Source organism: Meriones unguiculatus, chromosome X (assembly GCF_030254825.1).
Source record: "Meriones unguiculatus strain TT.TT164.6M chromosome X, Bangor_MerUng_6.1, whole genome shotgun sequence".
Classification (NCBI taxonomy): Eukaryota; Metazoa; Chordata; class Mammalia; order Rodentia; family Muridae; genus Meriones; species Meriones unguiculatus.
Genome location: NC_083369.1, coordinates 129,303,298 through 129,326,689, shown reverse-complemented (window position 1 = coordinate 129,326,689; position 23,392 = coordinate 129,303,298). Strand labels below are relative to the sequence as shown.

General features: G+C 41.2%; 1 protein-coding gene across 1 annotated transcript; it reads left to right on the top strand.

The window, feature by feature from the left end:
• The first annotated feature begins 469 nt into the window (after positions 1-469).
• On the top strand, positions 470-2,889 carry LOC110543030 (uncharacterized). The gene is made up of 2 exons (XM_021629482.1): positions 470-498; positions 2,217-2,889. The coding sequence occupies exons 1-2, from the start codon at positions 470-472 to the stop codon at positions 2,887-2,889; spliced, it is 702 nt and encodes a 233-aa protein (XP_021485157.1).
• Positions 2,890-23,392: the final 20,503 nt, after the last annotated feature.

The following is a 23,392-nucleotide window of genomic DNA, read 5'->3' as shown; positions in this document are numbered from 1 at the left end:
TTTACTATCCTAGGAGAGACAATGCTAAAGAAGGTCTCAGACATGTTGATGAGGTCATTTTGGAAGTCTTTCATTTTGAATAAATCCTGCTGAAACTTATCAGGGCCAGGAAGCCCTGTGTGTATATTAAGGTTTCAGGAACCTCGTTGACCATATATCTGTGAGGCTTACTGATGTGGTAGAAGTGAATTAATGACTCTGTGTTATTTCCCTGTTTAAACAATGAGGCTAATAACTGTGTGGGTAACATTGGTGTGTCACAAATTTCTGTACTGTTTAAACTTGGATCAAACTAAGCAAAATTTCAAAGTTTGTGATAGCCCAAAAGTCAGGAAGCCCTTGTTGTGAACAGGAACATTGGAATAATAGAGCTTCTTTCATTCAGGTGCTTCAGACCTTATTTTCACTCCTACCGTGATAAGTATTTCCAGTGAGTTAGAGGAAGATTGGTGATATTGGCATACTCCAAATGGATTGTTCCACCCCCAACACAAAAAGGTAAAACTTTAAATTACATACAAATGCTTTTGACTATGTTCTTATAAAAATTGTTTCTATGTACCACTTGTGTCCAGACAAGTGCAACACCACATGCTGCCAATCTAGGTCATTTGTCTCACACAAAATCAGTCCCCATCCTGCTTTCGTTTCAGCTCCAAATCACAGGGGTTCTGCAGTCCACAGTGTCACAGCTGCCTTGACAAGACTGATCTCATGGTAGTACTCCAGCCCCCATCACCTGCAAACCCATCTTGTCGATGAAATTTCCCAAGTAGTGCACCTACTTACTTAACCATTGCAGAGAGCACATTTCACAGAACACTTTGGAACTGTTATTGGCCTTTAGGTAATGGTTGTTTGCAGGAAGATCCCTTTAGTAGGCCCTGGACCTTCTTTTTGTGCAATGGTGATGAAAACACTGAAGTTCTTTGCAACTTTACTCTCTTCTAAATGACTCATGAGGACCTCTAAGCACGAGTTTCCCAGTTTTCTTTTGCTACACTCAAAGCTCTGAATTGACAGAAGATCTAAGAATGTTGCTTCATAGTATTAATGTGAAGTGTAAGGTTTTTGTCAGTGTTGACATTTGTCCACCAAAAACTACCTCAAGGTTTAATTTTCACAAAGTTTAATACTAAACGAAGTCCAGATACAAAATGCACATACCCGAAGTTACTCATCTACTCATCTAAGTATAGTATTTATGGTCCTGGGTTTGAACTCTCCAATGGACACTTTGTAGGGAATCATCAATGAACCACCAAGTTATATCTCTATCTGCTTACAAACAGAAGTTTTAGTTTGTATCCATGCTGGTTTTAGTTATAAAATATCATGTTTGGCATGGTGGCACATGCCTTTAACCCCAGCACTGGGGAGGAAGAGGCAGGCTGAAAAGTGTGAGTTTGAAACCTGCTTGGTCTATAAAGCAAATCCAGAACAACCAGGGCTATTACACAGAGAAACCCTATCTTGAACAACACCCCCCCCAAAAAAAATCACATGTATCTTCTCTGGAAATGAACAAATATTTAGCAAAATTTGAAGGAGTTATAACAGTGCCTTTTCAATGACTATTGGTGACTTAGGTTTCTTTTTTTTTCTGCATTTTTATGTGAATTTATTTTAAGATGTTTAATGAAGTCAGATATGTTTTTTTTTACATAAATGGACATACCATGTATATTATTTTTGTATGTCTTTATTCTAATGGGTTATGCAGTTATTACAGGGTCCTGTAAGTATCATGCAATAATCCATCACAATAACTTGAGATTTTCTGTGCTTACAAAAGTTATTAAACTTATTTATAGTTGCTGTGTTTTATGAAGAGAGCTTCAACAAACATCTTAAATGATACAGCAAAGTATTATTTAACCATTTAAATCCAAGTATTAAAATTACTTGTCAAGGATTAGGAACATACACCATTTAAAGGATAGTGTGAAATTATCATGCAAAACATCTTACAATGGGGACTCCAGCCTCAGTCATAGATTTCAATGTTTCTTATACATACTTTGCTAGTGTGTAGAACCATAATATACATATTTATATTATATTGAATACACACATATATGCAAGTTGTACACAACATTGAGACATCAGGGAGAAGGTGTAAGTACTTAGAGAGCTGTATATCATGACCCATTTTGTTTTACACACTTGCTTTGAATTTCTGGTTCGATTTTGTACTGGTTCTATCCCATATCCAGATTTTCTGAGGTGAAGGAGTGGATCTTCAGACTGGCTGGCTTTGTCTGTGGCCTCTTATCTTTGGGATGTGGAATGATCCTTGCAAACAGCAGATATTGGCGCCTCTGGGAATTCGAAGATAAGGTTGTTCAGCTTGTGTACATTGGACTCTGGGAAGCTTATTACTATGAGGAATTTTACATCTCTGGTTCTGTGACCAGAGTTCTGATACAGAGCCCTGTCAACTCTACCTGGACCATTTCACCAGAATTTAGATGTGCACAGTCTCTGATATTACTAGCAATGCTGATAAAATCAGTTGCTGTGCTTTTTAGTGTAGCAGCCATTCGAGTCAGAATTATCAAAGTGTCAGTCCCTGAGATGGAAATACTGTGCTCCAGGTGCTCTGTCTTATTTCTGGTGCTTAGCAGTCTTTGTACCATTATTTCTGTCACCTGGAACCATGTAGTAGATCTCTATGGCAAAACCACCCTTGACTTTCCACCTACCTTTCCAGTTAGGAAAGCAGCCCTGATAAGGAAACACACCACTCACATGATCTCAGTAGGGATCCTGACAATCGCCCTGTCACTCCTCCGTGTGATTATGTTTCTCTTTAACATCAGGTCATCAAAAGGACAGAGGAAACTAAATGCCCAGATTTCTTCCAAACAGGCTAATCAAACGGCCTGAGCTGAAAATTTTGCTATTTGCCAAATGTTCCCAGAGATTCCATGAGTAAATTTCCAAGACCCACATTATTCCCTCATAGTTATCTACTCATTTAAAATAAAATATCACTGATTTTAAGGCTTTGTTTCAATCTCATTTCTTCTTCTACCTATTGATTTTGCTTATTGTTTAAGCTCATCTTAAGCTTAATAATAGCATCTTAAGCTCTTCATGACAAGGTGATGTGCTCAGATAGTGCCAAATCCCCTTGGCAAGAAAAAGTGCTGGTCCAATGAAAATGGCATAAATCAAATGACCAAACCTAAGGTGACCATTTAGTTTTTAAAGTGAAAAACAGCAAGCAACAACAACACATGTGTCAGGATGGAGATGTTTAAGCCCTAATGTGTACTGAGGGCAGCGCATTACTTCCAATATTTGGAATTGCTGAGAGGTCTGCATTCTTGGAGGCAGAAAAGCCAACTGTGCACTAAGGATGCTTACAACTTTTGAAGGCTTTACATGATTGGAATATTGGAAATGCCCAGTCATTTCCAGTGTGCTCTGATAGACACAATCGATCATGTTAGGTACAGATGTGTAGGACATGGCATGATTCTGGTGTGTGGAAGCTCTCTGAGTATTAGAGGGTCATACTGTGTATGGCTAAGCCCCAAATATTGCCCTGGATCCACTCAGTCTCAAATAGAATACAGGTGCTCTCACTGAAACAATGAAATACACTCTCCAAATTGGAGATGTGATGGAGTGATCTGCTGTCTGGAATTAAGAGTCTGTATTTCCAATGAGAACTTCTGTATACTGATGTCTTCTCAGGATGTAGCTAGAAAGCAGTGTTTTCCCCAGTGGGCAGCTCAACCTCTGGGGGAAGGGACTACATCTAATGTTTCATTTGGAGCTGTATTTTCATGTTGGTACTCTTCTCTTAGCTCCAGATTTCATACTTGGGTATGAGATAAGACCACAGTGGATGAAGGGACGGTACATGTTAAGGTACTCAACGAGAAAGATGTGTAAACTTCCTAAACCGTGCACACTAAATGAGGAAGCTATTTAGGCCAAAGGAGCAGTGGTACAGGTTGTTGCCAAATGCAAGTGCTTTAAGTGGAGTTTAATGTCTAACTCAGCTCATGTTGCATGGAAAAGCTAGGCCTGACCTCTCTTCCCAAGACCCCCACAATGATATGAGTCACGAATAAAAGGAATTTGAATACATCTATTGGGAATAGAAATAGATGAATAGCCTAGTGATCCCAAATCCATGTTGTGTGTAGAAACAGGGGCTTTCGATTTTTAAAATAGATTCTCTGTGAATTACACATCATTTATTCTAATGCCACTTATCTCCCTGTAATTTTCTTCCAGCCCTCTGCCCTTGCAACATCTCCCACCGAAGAACAACATTTTTCTTGTGGAAGCTGTAGTGTGTCACCATGTGTCCCACAGTACACCATTTTGTACACACTTCTCTGCTTTTATGTGTTCATCGCAATGGGACATTGGTATGATTTGAGGTCTCTGGCTTCTGCAACACTGTGAGTAGTGGAATGTCACTGAGACTCCTCAAGATCTTGCCACTCTGGATCTGTAGGTCTGGCATTTTCATGTGCTCCAGCAGTTCATTGATGGCTAGATGTTTCAATGGGCAAGCTCAGAAGCATGTCTTTGGACCTGAGTCATATCTGAGATGGTCATTCCTCCAGTTCTCATGCACGTACAGCAGGAGAATAGGCTCTCCACTACTGCCCTGGCTAGGTCATTCAATGCCATAGCAGGCAACGGGCAGAGTCAGATATCCTGGTCTCTTGCCCTCTGGGATGGCTCAACCTTGTCCATTCCAGGAGGGTCAGCTCTATTGTGCTGATCGAGGGAGGTGCAGGGATCACACTGCTGATTGTGCAGTTGGAGAGAGGATGGGCCAGCTTTCCACCTCTCACATCCTTGGCTCTCCACATTTCACATCCCTCTGGCCAGCTCACCCATAATCCCTGAAACCAGGGTCAGTTTTACTGTGATGTCCAGGTAAGGTGCAGTTCCAGTCTTCTCAAGTACTGAAGTAGTTGAGGGGCAGGTCCTGCTCTCCTTCTTTCATGACATCAGGACCATTTCTTCTACCTGACATAGGTGGGAAGGGGCAAAGGAACCTCTCCGTCTTGTCCATGCCAAGTCTCAGCATACAAGCTCTAACTCTCCCATAGTCATGCCCTCAGTGGCAGGTCACCCAAAGGCTTGCCACAAGGGTCAGTTTTCCCAGTGTGCTGCCTAGCTAAAGTGCATGGCCAGCACTCTTGAGTACTCTAATAGGTAGTATCCAGGGCAAGCTCTCTGGCATGTTGGAGCTTGTGATGTTTCCAGGGAAGTGCATATCTTGCTCAACCATGCTAACACATAGTAGCTGAATGTCAAGGTCAACCCTCCCATGCTCACACCGTCCATGCTGGCTCACTCACCATTCCTTAAACCAGGGCTAGCTCTAATGTATGTGTAGGGTGAGGTGCATGGTCCACTCTCCCTGCTACTGCAGATAGCAGGTGAGGGGTGGGACAAGCTCTTCTGCTCTCATACCTTTGGAGCCAACTCTCCCACAATGCCCAGGAAATGGTTAGGGTCACATCTAGACAGCACTCAAAGAGCAACAATGGCTCCTGACAGCACCCCACACTTAGGATGTGTATCTGAACTTTTCTGGTAAAAGACTCCCATTGCTGCAGGGATACAGACCTAGTCATGGCCTTTGGTGGCAGCACAGACCAGGGCAACACCATGGCTTTAGGTGGCATTGTTGTTTACTCATATCAGGCTGTTCCTGATGTGATTCTCCAGTGTTCCCTCCCTTCAATGTGAGCACATAATTCTGCTTCACTTTCTATTCTACCTTACCACCATTACATGGTTCACTTAGTGGTGCTGGGTGTCTATTGGTATCTGGATTCATCCCAGAAGTGGGATTGGGGGTGTTATAACCTTCCTATTTCCTGTGGCAACAGGCAGGGTTCATCTCAGGTGTGGCTTGCCTTCCCAGCTCTTCATGGCATCAGGATGGGGTTGTCTCAGGCTCACTTGCTTTCCTGTGTCCTGAGGCACTGGACTGGTGTTTATTTTTAAAAATAGAAATAAGTGTGGAAAGTATCAGGAGGTTTGCACCTTAAGAAGTCTTTTTGCATGTGGGGTCCTGCCCACACTGTTTTATATCTCTGAGGCATGCTCTTTACCAGAGCAGATCACTTGGACCCTTGAGATGAAAACACTTACTCCAGCCCATAGCCAAAATTTTTGTCCAGTGTGCAGGGTTATTTCTCTGTGAATATTTTTTTTTCATGGAATACTACAGGGTCTTTTCCACTTTAATACAAAGCCTGAAGACAGGCCCTTACCTTTAATGGGCCTGTGGTAGAACACTGTAAATTGGTGAGAGTAAAGTGCCTAAATTTCTCTTGTCTTGCTCCTTCAGTAATGAACTGATGTTGAGGTAGTTTGCATGTACAGTGCTCATTATGTTAAAATGCCTATATGTCTTAGAAAATTGGCAACACCCTTGTAATAAATAATCTCACACAAGCAAAATGAAAAAAAAAAAGGATGGGGACACAAGCACATACACACAGAAACCAGCATCATCTCTACCACAACCAGAACCACTACTATCACCACCACCATGACAAATAACAAAAACAAATACAACCAGATTGATGCTTCTCAAATGTCAATGGTCCTTCTTTTGTTTTTTTATTAATTAAATCAATTTATAGCTCAGTCATGGGATGTTCCTTCCTCTCCTCTCAGTCTTGCACTCCCTCCTGCATCGTCCCTCTCCTGCAGAATAGGAGAGACACCCCTCCCAAACACCCCTGCTCATTTTTTCCTTTGAGGAATGATTTTGTCTCTCTAAACTGGAGCATAGTAATACAATCCCACCAGAGGGAAGTGATCAAAAAGCAGGCCACATAGTCATTTTCACAGATGTCCCCCAATCCCCAAACTAGTAGGACCAATGAAGCCTAAGGTGCTCATCAAGTACTTGTTTGTAGAGGCCCTATATCCAGAATATGCATTGCCTTGGTTGCTGCTTCAGATTCTATTGGTCACTCTAGTCCCTAGCTGATTGTTTCTGATGGTCTTCTTGTGGAGTTTTTGTCACCTCTTGTTCCATGTATCCTTCCCAACTCTTTTCCAGCTGCCTATCTATGCTTCATCCAATGTTTGACTGTGTGACTCAGTATCTCTTTTGAACCATTGCTGAATGGATCCTCTAAGAGGACAACTCTGGTAGGCTCCCTTCTGCAAGTATATCATGAATCGTGAGAGGGGTTGGCTTTTTTTCATGGATGGGCCTTAGGATTGGGACTGGCATTGGTTGTACATTCCCTCAATCTCTGCTATGTCTGTTCTATGTTTGTCCCTGTGGGTCTTGTAGATAGGGAAAATTTTGGATTGTAGTTTTTGGTCTGGGTTAATTCTACAATTTAAAAATAAAACAGAATAACAGAATAGATGAAAAGAAAGTATCCATCCTTCTGTTTCATCCAAGAAATACCTCAATTTCTAGAACTGACATTCCCTCAGAGGAAAAGTTGGAAAATGCTATTCCAAAGAAATGGACTCAAGAGGCAAGCTGCTGTAGCTATTTTATATCTAACAAACTAAATTACAAACAACAACAATTCAGAAGAGATAGGAAAGTACAATCATAGAAATCAAAGGAAAAATTCACCAAGATGACATCTTTATTTGCAGATGATATGATAATTATATGATATGATAATATTTATATTCCACCAGGAACTCCAACATCTGATAAACACTTTCAGCTCGATACAAAATTAACCCAAAATACCAATATCTCTCTTATATACAAGTGACAAATGGACTAAGAAGAAGTCATGAAAATTTCCAGAACTGTGGAAATTTCTAATCATGGAAATTATTCCAGAATTTCCTGGGTCTACTGGATACTGACTCTTAATTGATGTTAACTTCTGGAGATACCACCAAACATGGTGGAACACCAGTTGAAGTAGGGGCTTATTGAGGTCAAGTGATTAATGGACCTTTGGCTGAAGGCCAAGTCACAGTACATCCGGTGGTTCCCAAACACATCCTGTGTTTATTTTCTCAGCCTCAGAATTCATAGTTGAGATAAACATACTAGAATTTGGAACAGTTTTCACTTTGATTCCCTGAATAGTTGAGTGGGCATCATAATGGTCACAAAGATAAAAAGAAGCCTTTAGAGGTGCCTCTACCAAAGAAAACAGTGAATCAAAAGCAGATTCACCCTCCCTGGAGAAATTACAGAGATTACTCCTATCAATGACTTGAAAGACACAGGAATAGGTCCCATCACCTTTCTCTTTCACTCCCTAGTCTGTTCAGTGAAGAATATCGATGGATTATGAAAAATACCTATGGAAAACTCAATTAGGTGGTGACATTGATTGAAGCGGCTGGACAAGGTGTGTCATCCTTACTTGAGCAGAAATAAGATATCCTGATACAGGAGACTGGGGAGCACCTTCAGCATGCCTGACTGAGTCCACTGAGGCTGATAGCTTTGGAGGCCAATGACAGAGGACTATCAGCAGGCTAATGTGTATCTTGATCACCATGGAGAGGAATTGTAGGCACATAAAGAAAAAAAGTGTTCAATTTGGAAATCCTGGCACATGGTTTGCAGTTAATGATCCGGCAAATGCCATGAAGACCACCAGAAAATATTTGCTTTCAGTAGTCAAACCAGGAGTATACTGTAGTGAGAACTGTGTAATTTTGATTTATTTGAAAAGCACAAAAATAATATGGGAGTGTGTTTTTGTTATAATCCTAGGTGTGGGAATATGTGGCTGCTTTACAGCAGCTGACTAAGGTTTACATTGTGCTCTATTAGGAGAGAAGTTTTTCCAGATTCAGATAGCCTCTGGGATTGTGTGATATTTGGAATTCTGTGAACTTTTCAGAGGTCATGTAATGCCATTGTCCAGATAGTGTTGGTGATTGGATGCTGTTGGTTTCTATTGGTTTCACTTTATCAGGTTGTCCTGTACAAAGAAACAACAAGAAGAAAGATGATATCCTGACATAGGAAACCGGGGAGCACCTTCAGCTTGCCCGCAAGACTCCACAGATGTTGATAGCTTTGGAGGCCGATGACAGTACTATCAGCAGGCTATTGTGTATCTTGATCACCAGGAAGAAGAATTGTAAGCACATAAAGAAGAAAATGTTCAGCTTGGGACTCCTTTTGCAGCTGGAAATGCGGAACAGACTTTCAAAACAAATTTCTTCCTGTCCAGTCGGCCATCTTTTCAGAACTTTCATATTATTATTCTGGTTTTGGACTGTGCAAAGTCAACAGGTTTATACATTCTGTAGTTCAATGAATTTGTAAATGCCATACCTACCCAAGGATTAGTGCTGAGAAAATTAAGGTAACCATGTCAAATTCCAAAACACTTTTCATTTTTGGAATGTAGGTGGTCAGGAGAAATTAAGGCCACTGTGGATGTCATATGTCCGATGCACAGATGATTTTGTGTTCGTTGTGGACTCTGTTGATGCCGAGAGAATGAACAAAGCCAAAACTGAAATTCATAAAATATCTAGGCTATCAGAAAACCAAGGAATCCCTGTGTTTATTGTTGCTACTACACAAGACCTAATGAAGTCTCACTCACTCTCTCTGTTTCTCTGTCTCTGTCTATGTCCCCACAAACACACACACTCAGAATATATTGGCAGTTCAGCTAATACAACACTGGCTGGGTGTGAATGGTTATCCCAAGAATCCAGTAGCTGCTCAGTCCACAATGCTGCATTTGGATATCTTATCCAGATCCCTAAACTATTCATCCTTATATGTCTGTTGCTCTAGAATGACATACCGTAATACATATTAGTCAGAGTTTACTAGAGTAAGAGTGTTTATAGAATGAACCAAAGTTAATATAATTATTTCTTTTCATAGTGTTATGGGAAAGACCATTTCATCTGACCTCATCCTTAAAGTGACTCCTTTCTTCTGTGCATTCTCTACATCCATATTTAAACATAATTCTGGGAAGGAGAGAAAGAGAAACAATGTGAAATGGACAGAGAAATTGCAGAGCATCTGCTCCCCTCACTCAGACAGCCACATGGAGACTGAGCTACCAATCGGCCACATCTGAGCAGGGAATCTATGTGCTCTTCATTTATAGTCCTCACTTGGTGCAACATCTCAGCAGGAGGTCTGGACTGGGCTCAGACCTTTTAGTTTTGTTGATCGCCTTGTGGGAATCTGGCTGGGAAGAATGTATGGGGATGGGCAGAAAAAGGGAAAGGGGAGTGAGGGAAAGAAAAGAGGGAGATATTGAGAGAAACAAATGCATGCATGATATTGTTTGTCAACATTCTTATAATTTCTTTATTTTTTTCCAATGAAGTGTATAAGTAATCATCAGTGATTGTTCAAATAGATATCAGCCAGGGTGTTGCACATTTTATTTTAGTTGTTACAATGGCATCACTTTTACAACATGAATATTTTAAAGATAAATTATACAATTATCAGAATTCAGTGGAAAACAAACTGAACTTTGCAGGGTACCTGCTTATTTTTGATATTTATCTTTGATTTTTTAAAAACTGGCTGATTCCTAATTAGACGTATAATATGGTAAGTGTTCCTGAGAATATGGTAAGTGTTCCTGAGAAGTACTAAGTGTATTTCTGGAAATATATATATTTTTTCTACACAATTTAGTCATTATGTATTAAAGCCCCCTGCCTCAACTCCCCGCATTGCCACACTCATTCTCTCCCTATTCCCTCTATCCCCTTCCCCTAGTCCACTGAAACCTGGAGTCTTCCACTCTTGCCATCCACCCATACCTGTTAAGTCTCAGTTAAGGACTGCCTGGATCCTATTCCTCCATGGCCTTGGTACACTGCACCACCAGGGGCAAGTGATCAAATAGCAGTCAGCTGAGTTTGTGATAGGGGCAGCATCTGCTCCCCTCACTCAGACATCCACATGGAGACTGAGCTACCAATCGGCCACATCTGAGCAGGGTGTCTATGTGCTCTTCATTTATAGTCCTCACTTGGTGCAACATCTCAGCAGGAGGTCTGGACTGGGCTCAGACCTTTTAGTTTTGTTGATCGCCTTGTGGGAATCTTATCCTATCCATGTTGTTCTATTTCTACTTCTCTCTTCCTCCATAAGACTCCCAGTGCTCTGCAAAAAATTTGACCCTGAGTCTCACCATCTGCTTCAATGCCTTGTTGGGTGAATCCTTTCAGAGGATCCTCTACAGTAGTCTCCAATCCTGCTTTCTCTTTTCCACAGCTTCTGGTGTCTATCCTGTTTGCCATTCTGAATGAGATTTAAGCATCCTCCCTGGGGTCCTCCTTAGTGTTTAGCTTCTTTAGGTCTGTAGATGGCTATCCTATATTATATGGTTAATATTCGCTTATAACTGAGGGTATACTAAGCCTGTATTTCTGTTTCTGGGTTACCTCACTCAGGATGATTTCTTCTAGTTCCATCTACTTGCTTTCAAAATCAATGATTTCCTTGTTTTTAATAGCTGAATAGTATTCCATAGTGCAGATATACCACAATTTCTCTATCCAGTTCTCCGTTGAGGGGCTTCTACGTTGGTTCCATATTCTGACTCTTAAAAAATAAAGCTTCTATGAACATAGTTGAGCAAATGACCGTTTTGAATTGTGGGGCATCTTTTGGGTATATGCCCAGGGGTAATATAGCTAGATCTTAAGGTAGTGCATTCAAAATTTTATGAGAAAGCACCAGACTTTGAAAGTGGTTGTAGAAGTTTGCACTCTCACCAGCAATGGAGGAGGGATCCGCTTTCTCCATATCCTCTCCAGCATGTGTTGTCACTTGAGTTTTTGATCTTAGCCCTTATGATAGGTGTAAGATGGAATCTCAGAATTGTTTTGATTTGCATTTCCCTGATAAGTAAGGATGTTGAGAATTTCTTTAAGTGTTTCTCTGCCATTCTATATTCCTCTGTTGAGAATTCACTGCTTAGCTCAGTACCCTATTTTGAATAATTTGGTTTGTTGGTCTCCAATTTCTTGAGTTCTTTATGTATTCTGGATATTATCACTCTATCTGATCTAGGGTTGGTGAAGATATTTTCCCAGTCTGTAGGCTGTCCTTTTGTTCTGTTGAGTGTCCATTGCTTTACAGAATATTTTCAGTTTCACAAGGTCTCATTAATTTATTGTAGATTTTAGAGCCTGAGATGGTGTTCTATTCAGGAAATTGCCTCCTCTACCTATTAGTTCATGGCTCTTTACCATTTTTCTTCCAACAAATTTAGAGTGTCTGTTTTTATGTTGAGATCTTTGATCCACTTGGACATTACTTTTGTGCAGGGGGATATATATGGTTCTATTTACAATTTTCTACATGTGAACATCCAGTTAGAACAACACCATTTATTTGTTGAAGATGCTATTTCATTTTAAGGTTTTGGCTTCTTTGTCAACAATTAAATTTCCAAGGGTGTGTGGGTTTATTTCTGGGTCTTCTGCTCAATTCCCTTGATTCAATAGACTATTTCATTGCGAGCACCATGCAGTTTTTATTACTGTTGTGCTAAAATACAATTTGAGATCAGGGATGGAGATACCTCCAGAAGGTCTTTTGTTGTACAGTATGTTTTGGTTACTCTGGGTTTGTTGCTATTCTATATGAATTTGAGAATTTTTCTTTCAAGGTCTGTAAACAACTGTGTATGTGATTTTATGGGAAATTCATTGAATCTGTTGATATCTCTTTGTAACATTCCGATTTCACTGTTACTCCTACTAAGCATGGAAGATCTTTTGATCTTCTGATATCTTCTTCTATTTATTTCTTCAGAGACTTGAAGTTTTTTTTTTTTTTTCAATGCAGTTTATTCAGGAACATTGAACAATCCTCGGACCCTGGGGAAAGCCAGCCCACAGCTTAAATAGTTTTTTATAGAAGCCTTTGACCTACTTGCTTAGAGTTACGCCAAGATACTTTATGTCTTTTGTGGATGTTGTGAAAGGTGCTGTGTCACTAATTTCTGTCTCAGCCCATTTGTCCTTTGTTTACAGAATGGCTACTAATTTTTGAGTGAATTTTGTATCCAGTCACTTTGCTGAAGGTGTTTATCAGCTGTAGGAGTTCCCTGGTAGAACTTTTGGGGCCACTCAGGTATACTATCATATCATCTGCAAATAGTGATACTTTGATTTCTTCCTTTCTAATTTGTATCCCCTTGATATCCTTCAATGGTCTTATTGCTCTTATAGCAAGGACTTCAAGAACAATGTTGAAGAGATAAGGAGAGAGTGGGCAGCAGTGCCTTGTCCCTAATTTCAGTGAGATAGATTTAGGTTTCTCTCCATTTAGATTGATATTGGCTATAGGCTTGCTGTATGTTGCCTTTACTATGTTCAAGTAAGTGCCTTGTATCCCTGATCTCTCCAGGACTTTAAACATGAGTGAGTGTTGGATTTTCTCAAATGCTTTTTCAGCATCTAAGGCGATGATCATGTATTTTGTCTTTCAGTTTGTTTATATGGTGGATTATATTGGTGGATTTCTACATATTGAACCACCCCTGCATGTCTGGGATGAAGCCTACTTGGTCATAGTAGATGATATCTATGATATGTTCTTGGATTTGGTTTGTGATTATTTTGTTGAGTATTTTTGCATCAATATTCATAAGGGAGATTGGCATGAAATTCTCTTTTTGTTGGGTCTTTGTGATATTTGGGTATCAAGATGATTGTGGCTTCATAGAATTAATTTGTTAATATTCCTTCAGTTTGAATTTTGTGGAATAGTTTGAATAATATTGGTTTAAGCTATTCTTTGAAAGACTGGTAGAATTCCGTGCTGAAACCATCTGGCCCTGGGCTTTTTTTTTTTTTTTTTTTTCAATGCAGTTTATTCAGGAACCTTGAACAATCATCTGACCCTGGGGAAAGCCAGCCCACAGCTTAAATAGCCTCTGGGTAGCCAACCCAGCGTGCCATGTGGGCAATGCAGATAGGTCCACATACATGGAAGCAAGCCAGATCCTCAGCCTTAGCCAAATGTGGAGTTGTTCGTGACAGAGAGCACTCACCATCGGGAAGGTGGAAGGCGGAAACCAGCTCCATCTTTAAGGCATAGCATTCCGCAGCTCTCTACAGTTCCCCCTTTTTGTTTTAGACGCATCAGGCAAGAGTAGAGGTCTGATCTCTGATATTAGAAATAAATTGGGACTTTGTACAGATGTTCATTTAGGTGTCATCCACCCAAAGAGCATCAGACCCGTCCAATACCTTTTTCTCAGAGGCGGGACCTGGGGCATCAACCCGCATGCAATCAGACATGCTCTTCTCTGGGTCCAAAGCGGCTGACCCTGAGTGCAGTGCTTAGCCTCGCATCCTGAGCGTATCATTTTAGCTTTTTATGGTAGCCAACCATGCTTGGGGAGACTGTCCTGCTTCAATGGCTGTAAAGGCCTGAATGGTCATGGCTGCATTACGCTGTTGTGAGACTCTAATCTTGCATATATACCACAGGCAAACCAAGGAGACCAACACCAGAAGGCCTGCTAACGCTCCCATGCCCGCCCATTCCTTCAGATGATTCATGGCTGCAGCAATCCATGATGATAATCCTGTGGCTAGTCCTGCGTCCACTCTGGTAGAATTTATCGTGACAATGGCTACTCACAGCTGCTCCATCGTAGTATCGAATTCTCCAGTCCAATTACCTAAAATATAGCTAGACAATTGTTTAGACAGATTTGCAGCACGGGAAAAATTCTCATATTGTATGCTAGTGACAGAAAGTCCAGCATACTTCCATTGACAGCCAAGTTGAGCGATTTGCCATAGGGTAACAATTTGCTCCTGCACGAGGTCAATCCTCTGATTGAACACCATCAAGCTTCCTTTTAGTTGAGCATTAATTCCTTTTTGTACATCTAAGGCATGAGCTACATTGGCTAAAAGATTATTCAGGGTCTGAGCAGTCTGCCCAGTATGACTCATGGCTAATGCCACGGTGGTAGCTCCAACAGCCGCCAATGAGATGGCAGTAACAATGGTGGCTGTAGTTCCAAGATCCCTTTTCTGTCTGAAGAGAGTCATAGCGTGAGGGGCATCAACGGGCACAGGCACCCAGTGAGGCATGCAAGTAACTAGGGCATACCTATATTCACTAGCATTCCAGCATTGGGCAAAAAAGCAAGTATCATTACCACAATTACTTGGTTCTATCTGGCTAATAATGAATAAAAATGGGGGATATAAACAAACAGGTGTGGGTTTATAGGAAATATTATGAGAAGCCTTAACCCCCTCGTTGGAACATCCTGCATCAGTTCTAGAACTAGCAGTGGTGGAGTCCGAGGTCTGAGTAGGTTCAGGAGACCATTGCCCCGAGGGGCGAGACGTGCTCCGTGTAAATTGACTAACTCCATGTTTTCCTCAACTTTTGAAAGTCATTTAAGGTTCTTAAATTATTTTTTCCCTTTTTGTAATTTTTCATCAATTACATTTTATTCATTCTGCATCCCCCCATAAGCCCCTCCCTCCTCCCCTCCCAATCCCACCCTCCCTCCTCCCTCTGCTTGCATGCCACTCCCCAAGTCCACTGATAGGGGAGGTTCTCCTATCCTTTCTGAACTTTGTCTATCAGTTCACATCAAAAGTGGCTGAATTGTCCTCTACTATGGCCTGGTAAGGCTGCTCCCCTCCAGGGGGAGGTGATCAAAGAGCAGGCCAATCAGATTATGTCAGAGGCAGTCCCTCTTCCCATTACTATGTAACCCAATTGGACTCTGAACTGCCCTGGGCTACATCTGTGCAGGGGTTCTGGGTTATCTCTATGAATAGTCCTTGGTTGGAGTATGAGTCTCTGGGAAGTTCCCTGTGCTCAAATTTTCTTGTTCTGTTGCTCTCCTTGTGGAGACCCTGTCCTCTCCAGCTCTTACTATTTCCCAGTTCTTACCTAAAATTCCATTCACTCTGCCCAACAGTTGCCCATCAGGCTCAGCATCTGCTTTGATAGTCTGTAGGGCAGAGGGTTTCAGAGGCCCTCTGTGGTAGGTTCCTGGGGTTGTTTCCTGTTTTCTTCTTCTTCTGATGTCCATCCTCTTTGCCTTTCCGGATGGGGATTGAACATTTTAGTTAGGGTCCTCTTTCTTGCTCATTTTCTTTAGATGCACAGGTTTTAGTGGGTTCGTCCTATGTTGTATGTCTATATGAGTGAGTATATACCATGTGTGTCTTTTTGCTTCTGGGACAACTCACTCAGGATGATCCTTTCCAGATCCCACCATTTACCTGCAAATTTCATGATTTCCTTATTTTTCATTGCTGAGTAATATTCCATTGTGTAGATGGGCCCTGGGCTTTTTTGGATGGGGGACTTTGATGAATGCTTCTATTTCCTTAGGGGACATAGGAATGTTTAATTTATTTACCTGGTATTGATTCATCTTTAGTAAGTGAAATTTATCAAGACAATTCTTCATTTCCTTTGGATTTTCAAATTTTGTGGTGTATAAGCTTTTGAAGTAAGACCTAATGATTGTTTGGATTTCCTCTGGGTCTGTTGTTATGCTCCTCTTTTCATTTTTGATTTTGTTGATTTAAATAGTCTCTCTCTCTCCCTCTTAGTTAGTTTGGCTAAGGGTTTGACTATCTTGTTGATTTTTTCAAAAAACTAGTTCTTGGTTTCATTGAGAATTTGAGTTGTTTAATTTGTTTCCAGTTTATTGTTTTCAGCCCTGAGTTTGATTATTTCCAGTCATCTACTCCTCTTGGGTGTGTCTGCATCTTCTTTTTCCTAGGGCTTTCAGGTGACCACTATATTGCTTTTATGAGATGATTTGAATTTCTTTAAGAAGGCACTTAATGCTATGCACTATCTTCTTAGCACTGCTTTAATTTTGTCCTGTAAATTTAGGTATGTTTTGCCTTCATTCATTGAATTCTAGGAGGTCTTTAATTTCTTTCCTCATTTTTTTCATGGACCTGGCTATCACTGAGTAAAGAGTTGTTCATTTTCCTTGTGTGTGTAGGCTTTCTGATATTTCTGTTATTATTTAGGTCCATTTTTAGTCCATGGTGGTCTGATAGAATACAAGGCATTCTTCTTGTTTCTGTTGAGGCTCGCTTTGTGACCAATTATAAGGTCTATTTTAGGGAAGGTTCCATGAGGTGCTGAGAAGAAAGGACATTCTTTTGTGTTTGGGTGAAAGGTCTGTAGGTGTCTGTCAGGTCCATTTGATTCATGACATCTGTTAGTGTCTTTGTTTCTTTGTTGTTGACCTGTCCTTTGTTGAGAGTGCGGTGTTAAGGTCTCTCCCTATTAATATGTGGGGATCTATGTATGGTTTAAGTTTTATTAATGTTTCTTTTACACATATGGTTGCCCTTTTATTTGGGGCATAAATGTTCATAATTGTGATATGTTCTTCGTGGGATTTTCCTTTGATGAATATGAAATGAACTTCTCCATCTCTTTTGATTAATTTTGGTTGAAAGTTTATTTTATTAGGTATTAGAATGGCTATTCCTGCTTGCTTCTTGGGTCCATTTACTTGAAAACCATCTACCAGGTAGACTGTTACTCTCAGGTAATGTCTATCTCTATGACTTATGTATGTTTCTTGTATGAAAGATATTTATGGGTCTTATTTATGCATCCATTCTGTTAGTTGAGAGTTGAGTCCATTGATGTTGAGAGAGATTAACGACCAGTGGCTGTTAGATCCTTTGATTTTGATGTTGGCTGTGGTCATAAGTTTGTGTGCTTGGCTACTTCTACTTTTCGCCATAGTGCCATTATTTAGTTCTTGTGTTTTCCTGAATGTAGTGAGCTTCCTTGGGTTGCATTTTTCATTCTAACATGTTCTGTAAGGATGGATTTGAGGGTAGGTATTGTTTAAATTTTTTTTGTCATTGATTATATTGTTTTCTCCATCTATTATGATTGAGAGTTTTGCTGTGTATAGTAGTCTGAGCTGACATCTGTGTTCTCTTAGAGTCTGCATGATATCTGTCCTGGCCCTTCTGGTTTCATAGTCTCTGTTGAGAAGTCAGATGTGAATCTGATGGGTTTGCCATTATATGTTGGTTGGCCATTTTCCCTTGCAGCTATTACTATTTTTTCTTTGTTCTGTATAATTACTGTTTTGATTATTATGTGGTGGGAGGATTTACTTTTTTAGATATTAATATTTTTATTATTATAATTTATTACAATTATTTCAATTTGTATCCCAGCTGTGGCACCCTACCTCATCTCCTCCCAATACCATGCTCTCTCTCTCCTCCCTTTATGTCCTTCCCCTATTCCTCTGATAGGGAAGTACCTACTCCACTTCTGTTTGACCATAACCTTTCAGGTCTCATCAGGACTGGTTGCATTGTATTCCTCTGTGTCCTGTTAAGGTTGTACCCCCTGGGGGTGATCATGTAGCCAGCCACTGAGTTCATGCCAGAGAATGCCTCTGCTCCCCTTACTAGAGACCTCACTTCAAGACTGAGTCTATGGGCTACTTCTGAGCTGGTGTGTTACGTCCTCTCCATGCATTGTCCTTGGTTGGGGTATCATTTTCTTTCAGGCTCCCAGGGCTCAGTTTTCTTTTTCCTGTTTGTCTCCTTTTGCAGCTTTTGTTCCTTCCAGGTCTTTCTATCTTTCCCTTATTTCATCAGAAGCTAAACAAGGAAGACCATAGGGAAGATGCCAAGTCTTCATTCAGAAGGACAAACACCATAGACATTGGAAGCAGGGAATAAACAGGAGAGGAGACACAGATGGCCTCTGAAATACTCTACTGATTGAGGTATCAAACAGAGTCTGAGACTCACAGCCAAACTTTGGGCAGATTGCAGGAAATCTTATGAAAGAAGAGGATTTTCTTTTAAAGACTAATCCATTATGTGTTCTATAGTCCTTTTGTGTGCAAATAGTCCTCTCCTTTAAATAATCACAATGGCTATTTTTCTAAACCATATCTGAAACATTGGGGAGAATTTTCCCACCCGATTCTCAACCGATTCCCATTGATTATTGCCAGGGAGTTTGTCTCTATTTTCTATGAAGCATTTATTCTGTTATATTTCCTGGAGGCTGTTGCTAGGAGAGTTAACTTTGTTTTCTGCCAGGTGTACATTCTGTGATATTTCCTGGTACCTGAATTCAGTTCCCAGTCAAGATCTTTATTTTAACATGGAGTTATATTCAGGCTATCTTAAGCTCTTCAATTTCATTTATGTTAGGGTTCTCAGGTCTACTTGTCCCCAGATAATTGGGTTCTGGAGATGCCATATTGCTTTGGCTTTTCTTGGTTGTGTGTTTATTCTGGTTTCTACCCATCTGGCAGTCTCAGGTGTTGGCTGTTAGTTTCTGGTGCCTTCTTGAATCCTAGGGTGGAGAGATTCCCCTTGACAGGAAGGAGGATTACTCAGCTTTTTGGGTATGGTCACTGAATTGCAGGTGATTCTCAGGGAATTGCCACAGCTCACCTTAGGTATATGGTCTTGCGGTATAACTGCTGTCGTTGGTAGTCAGGGGGTGCACCTCTCATCAGGAGAAGTCCTGAAGACAGCTGCCCTGTCACTGGGTTTCTTGCTTTGAATATAATGAGCTGCTGCTGCTGCTCTCCTACTGTGTTTGCTGGGCACAGCACTCTTGAAGAACCGGGGAGCCCCACAGTTTGGTAAGCTTAGCTAGGGAAATTGTGATTCGGAGCAGCTTATAGGGACTGATCCTGTGGGTTCCAGGTGTCTGAAGGTGTGAGGTTGGAGCTCTGTTCCCCAATACCTAATTAGTAATCAGTGGCAGGTGAGCACAACACTCAGGCATGTGGCAGGAGCCTAGAGGCCAGAAGCTACTGGAATCCAGGAATATTTCCATGGATTAGTTGGGTGTCCTGAAGTGAAACCGATGTTTCCTTCACCATGTGGTTTCCTCCCGACAGGGAGATCCAATCTGTGGTATTTTAGTGCTGTCAGAGTATATACCTTTCCTTAGTTTTATGTCCAACTATGGACCTGCTTGGTCCCAGGGTGGATTCCTATATTTTTGAAGCTTCTTTGTGGTGATTGCCATGTGGTGGTATTATTTTTACTCCTACCAAGAGGGGGTAAGCATTCTTTTAACCATACCAACTGTATTATTTTGTTTTTTCATTTGTTTTCTTGCTTACAGGATCTGAATGGACTGAATGAGAATCTCAACATAGTTTTTTTAACTTTTATTAATTACACTTTATTCATTTTGTATCCCCTCATAACACCCCCCTCCTCCCCTCCCGATCCCACCCTCCCTCCCCTTTCTGCATGCATACCCCTCTCCGAGTCCACTGATAGGGGAGGTTCTCCTCTCCTTCTTTCTGATCTTAGTCTATCAGTTCTCATCAAAAGTGGTTGCATTGTCCTCTTCTGTGGCCTGGTAAGGCTGCTCCCCCTTCAGGGGGAGGTGATCAAAGAGCAGGCCAATCAGATTATGTCAGAGGCAGTCCCTCTTTCCATTACTATGTAACCCACTTGGACACTGAACTGCCATGGGCTACATCTGTGCAGGGGTTCTGGGTTATCTCCATGAATAGTCCTTGGTTGGAGTATGAGTCTCTGGGAAGTTCCCTGTGTTCAAATTTTCTTGTTCTGTTTCTCTCCTTGTGGAATTCCTGTTCTCTCCAGCTCTTACTATTTCCCATTTCTTACATAAAATTCCATTCACTCTGCCTGACAGTTGGGGCTTTACTTTCTTAGTGTCCTCCACCACCTGGCTCTTACACTCTGCTCTTTCACAGGATTGCTTCAGCCCTGAGAGAAGAAGGATTTGATAAAGACATCTGATTTAGGGCTGAGATTAAGTCTGTCTGTCTCTCTCTGCCTCTCTCTGCCACTCTGATTCTCTGTCTCTCTCTGCCTTTCTGTCTCCATGTCTCATTTTGTCTGTCTCTACCTCTGTCTCTGTCTCTCTCTCTCTCTGCCTAATATCTAACTTTGGGTTTCTATATTTGTCTCTATCTGTTGTAGGAGGAAGCTTCTCTCATGATAGCTGAACAAAGCTTTGATCTATGAATATCATTATGACTCATTTTATCACTAGATTTTTTTTTTAGGGGACTAGTGGCCTTATATCTTTATTTCACTATAGTTTATTCACTTTGTATTCCCCCTGTACCTCCCTCCCTCCTCCCCTCCCAATTCCACCCTCCCTCTTTCCCACCCATGTCAATCTCCCATTCCACTGAAACATTCCCCTTCCCTCTGATCCTAGTCTATCAGGTCTTCATCAGGAGTGGCTTCATTGTCTTCTTCTGTGGCCTGGTAAGGCTACTCCCCGATTGGGGAGAGGTTATGAAAGAGCAGGCCAATAAGTTCATGTCAGAGACAGTCCTGTTCCCCATTCTATGGAGCCACTTCAATAGTGAACTGCCTTAGGCTTCCTCTGTGCAGGGGTTTCAGGCCATCTACATGAATGGTCCTTGGCTGGAGTATCAGTTTCAGAAAAGACCCCTGTGCCCAGAATTTTAGGATATGTTGCTGTCTTTGTGGAATTGCTGTCCTCTCCAAGTCTTACTATCTCCCACTTCTTTCATAAGATTCCCTCCAATCTGCCCAAAGTTTGGCTATTAGTCTCAACATCTGCCTCAATATCCTACAAGGTAGAGCCTTTCAGAGGCCTTCTGTGGTAGGTTCCTGTTCTGTTCCCTGTTTTCTCCCTCCTCCGATGTCCATCCACTTTGCCTTTCTGAATGGGGATTGAGCATCTTAGCCAGAGTCCTCCTTCCTGATTAGCTTCCTTAGGTGTACAGATTTTAGTATGTTTATCCTATATTACGTGTCTAGTATCCACTTATAAGTGAGTATATACCCTTTGTGTCTTTCTGCTTCTGGGATACCTCACTCAGGATGATCTTTTCTAGATCCCACCATTTACCTGCAAATTTCATGATTTTCTTTTTTTTATTAATTAGAGTTTATTCAATTTGTATCCCCCCATAAGCCCCTCCCTCTTCCCCTCCTGGTCCCACCCTCCCTCCCCCTTCTTCGCACATGCCCCTCCCCAAGTCCACTGATAGGGGAGGTCCTCCTCTCCTTCCTTCTCATCTTAGTCTAACAGATCACATCAAGAATGGCTGCATTGTCATCTTCTGTAGCCTGGTAAGGCTGCTCTCCCCTCAGGGGGAGGTGATCAAAGAACAGGCCGATCAGATTATGTCAGAGGCAGTCCCTCTTCCCATTACTATGTCACCCACTTTGACACTACACTGCCATGGACTACATCTGTACAGGGGTTCTAGGTTATCTCCATGCATGGTACTTGGTTGGAGTGCTGCTGTTACCAGGATTTCCTTGTTTTTTATTGCTGACTAATATTCCATTGTGTAGATGTACAACAATTTCTGTATTCATTTCTAAACTGAGGGACATCTGGGCTGTTTCCAACTTCTGGCCATTACGAATAAAGCTGCTACAAACATGGTTGAGCAGATGTCCTTGTTGTATACTTGAGTGTCTTTTGGATACGTGCTTAGCAGTGGTATAACTGGATCTTGAGGAAGTGCTATTCCTAACTGTCTGAGAAAGTGCCAGATTGATTCCCAGAGTGGTTGTACAAGTTTACATTCACATCAGCAGTGGTGGAAGGTTACCCTTTCTCCACATTCTCTCCAGCATCTGTTGTCACTTGAGTTTTTGATCTTGGCCATTCTGATGGGTGTAAGGTGAAATCTCAGGGTAGTTTTGATTTGCATTTCCCTGATGATTAAGGATGTTGACTATCTTTAAGTGTTTTTTGGCCATTTGATATTCCTCTACAAAGAATTCTCTGTTTAGCTCTGTTCCCCATTTTTTAATGGATTACTTGGTTTGCTGCTTTTCAACTTCTTTAGTCCTTTGTATATACTGGATATTAGCCCTCTGTCAGATAGAGGGTTGGTGAAGATCCTTTCCCAATCTGTAGGCATTTGTTTTGTTTTGATGACAGTGTCCTTTGCTTTACAGAAGCCTTTCAGTTTCATTAGGTCCCATTTATTGATTGTTGCTCTTAGAGTCTCTGCTGTTGTTGTTCTGTTCAGGAAGTTGTCTCCTGTACCAATGAGTTCAAGGCTCTTCCCTACTTTTTCTTCTAACCGATTTAATGTGTCTAGTTTTATGTTGAGGTCTTTGATCCACTTGGGCTTTAGTTTTGTGCAGGGTATTAAGTATGGATCTATTTGCACTTTTCTGCATGTAGACATCCAGGTGGACCAGCACCATTTGTTGAAGATGCTATCTTTTTCTATTGTATGGTTTTGTCATCTTTGTCCAAATGAGGTGTCCATAAGTGTGTGGGTTCATTTCTGAGTCTTCTATATGGTTGCACTGATCCACCATTCTGTTTATATGCCAGCACTATGCAGTTTTTAGTATTGTTGCTCTAGAGTACAGCTTGAGATCGGGAATGGAGATACCACCTGAAGATCTTTTCTTGTAGAGGATTGTTTTATCAATTCTG

Bases quoted from the DNA above. Each gene is read 5' to 3' on its own strand.
- LOC110543030 (XM_021629482.1), top strand. From the start codon at position 470: ATGGATTGTTCCACCCCCAACACAAAAAG. The intron at 499-2,216 runs GTAAAACTTTAA...TCCCATATCCAG, and splicing joins TCCACCCCCAACACAAAAAG to ATTTTCTGAGGTGAAGGAGT.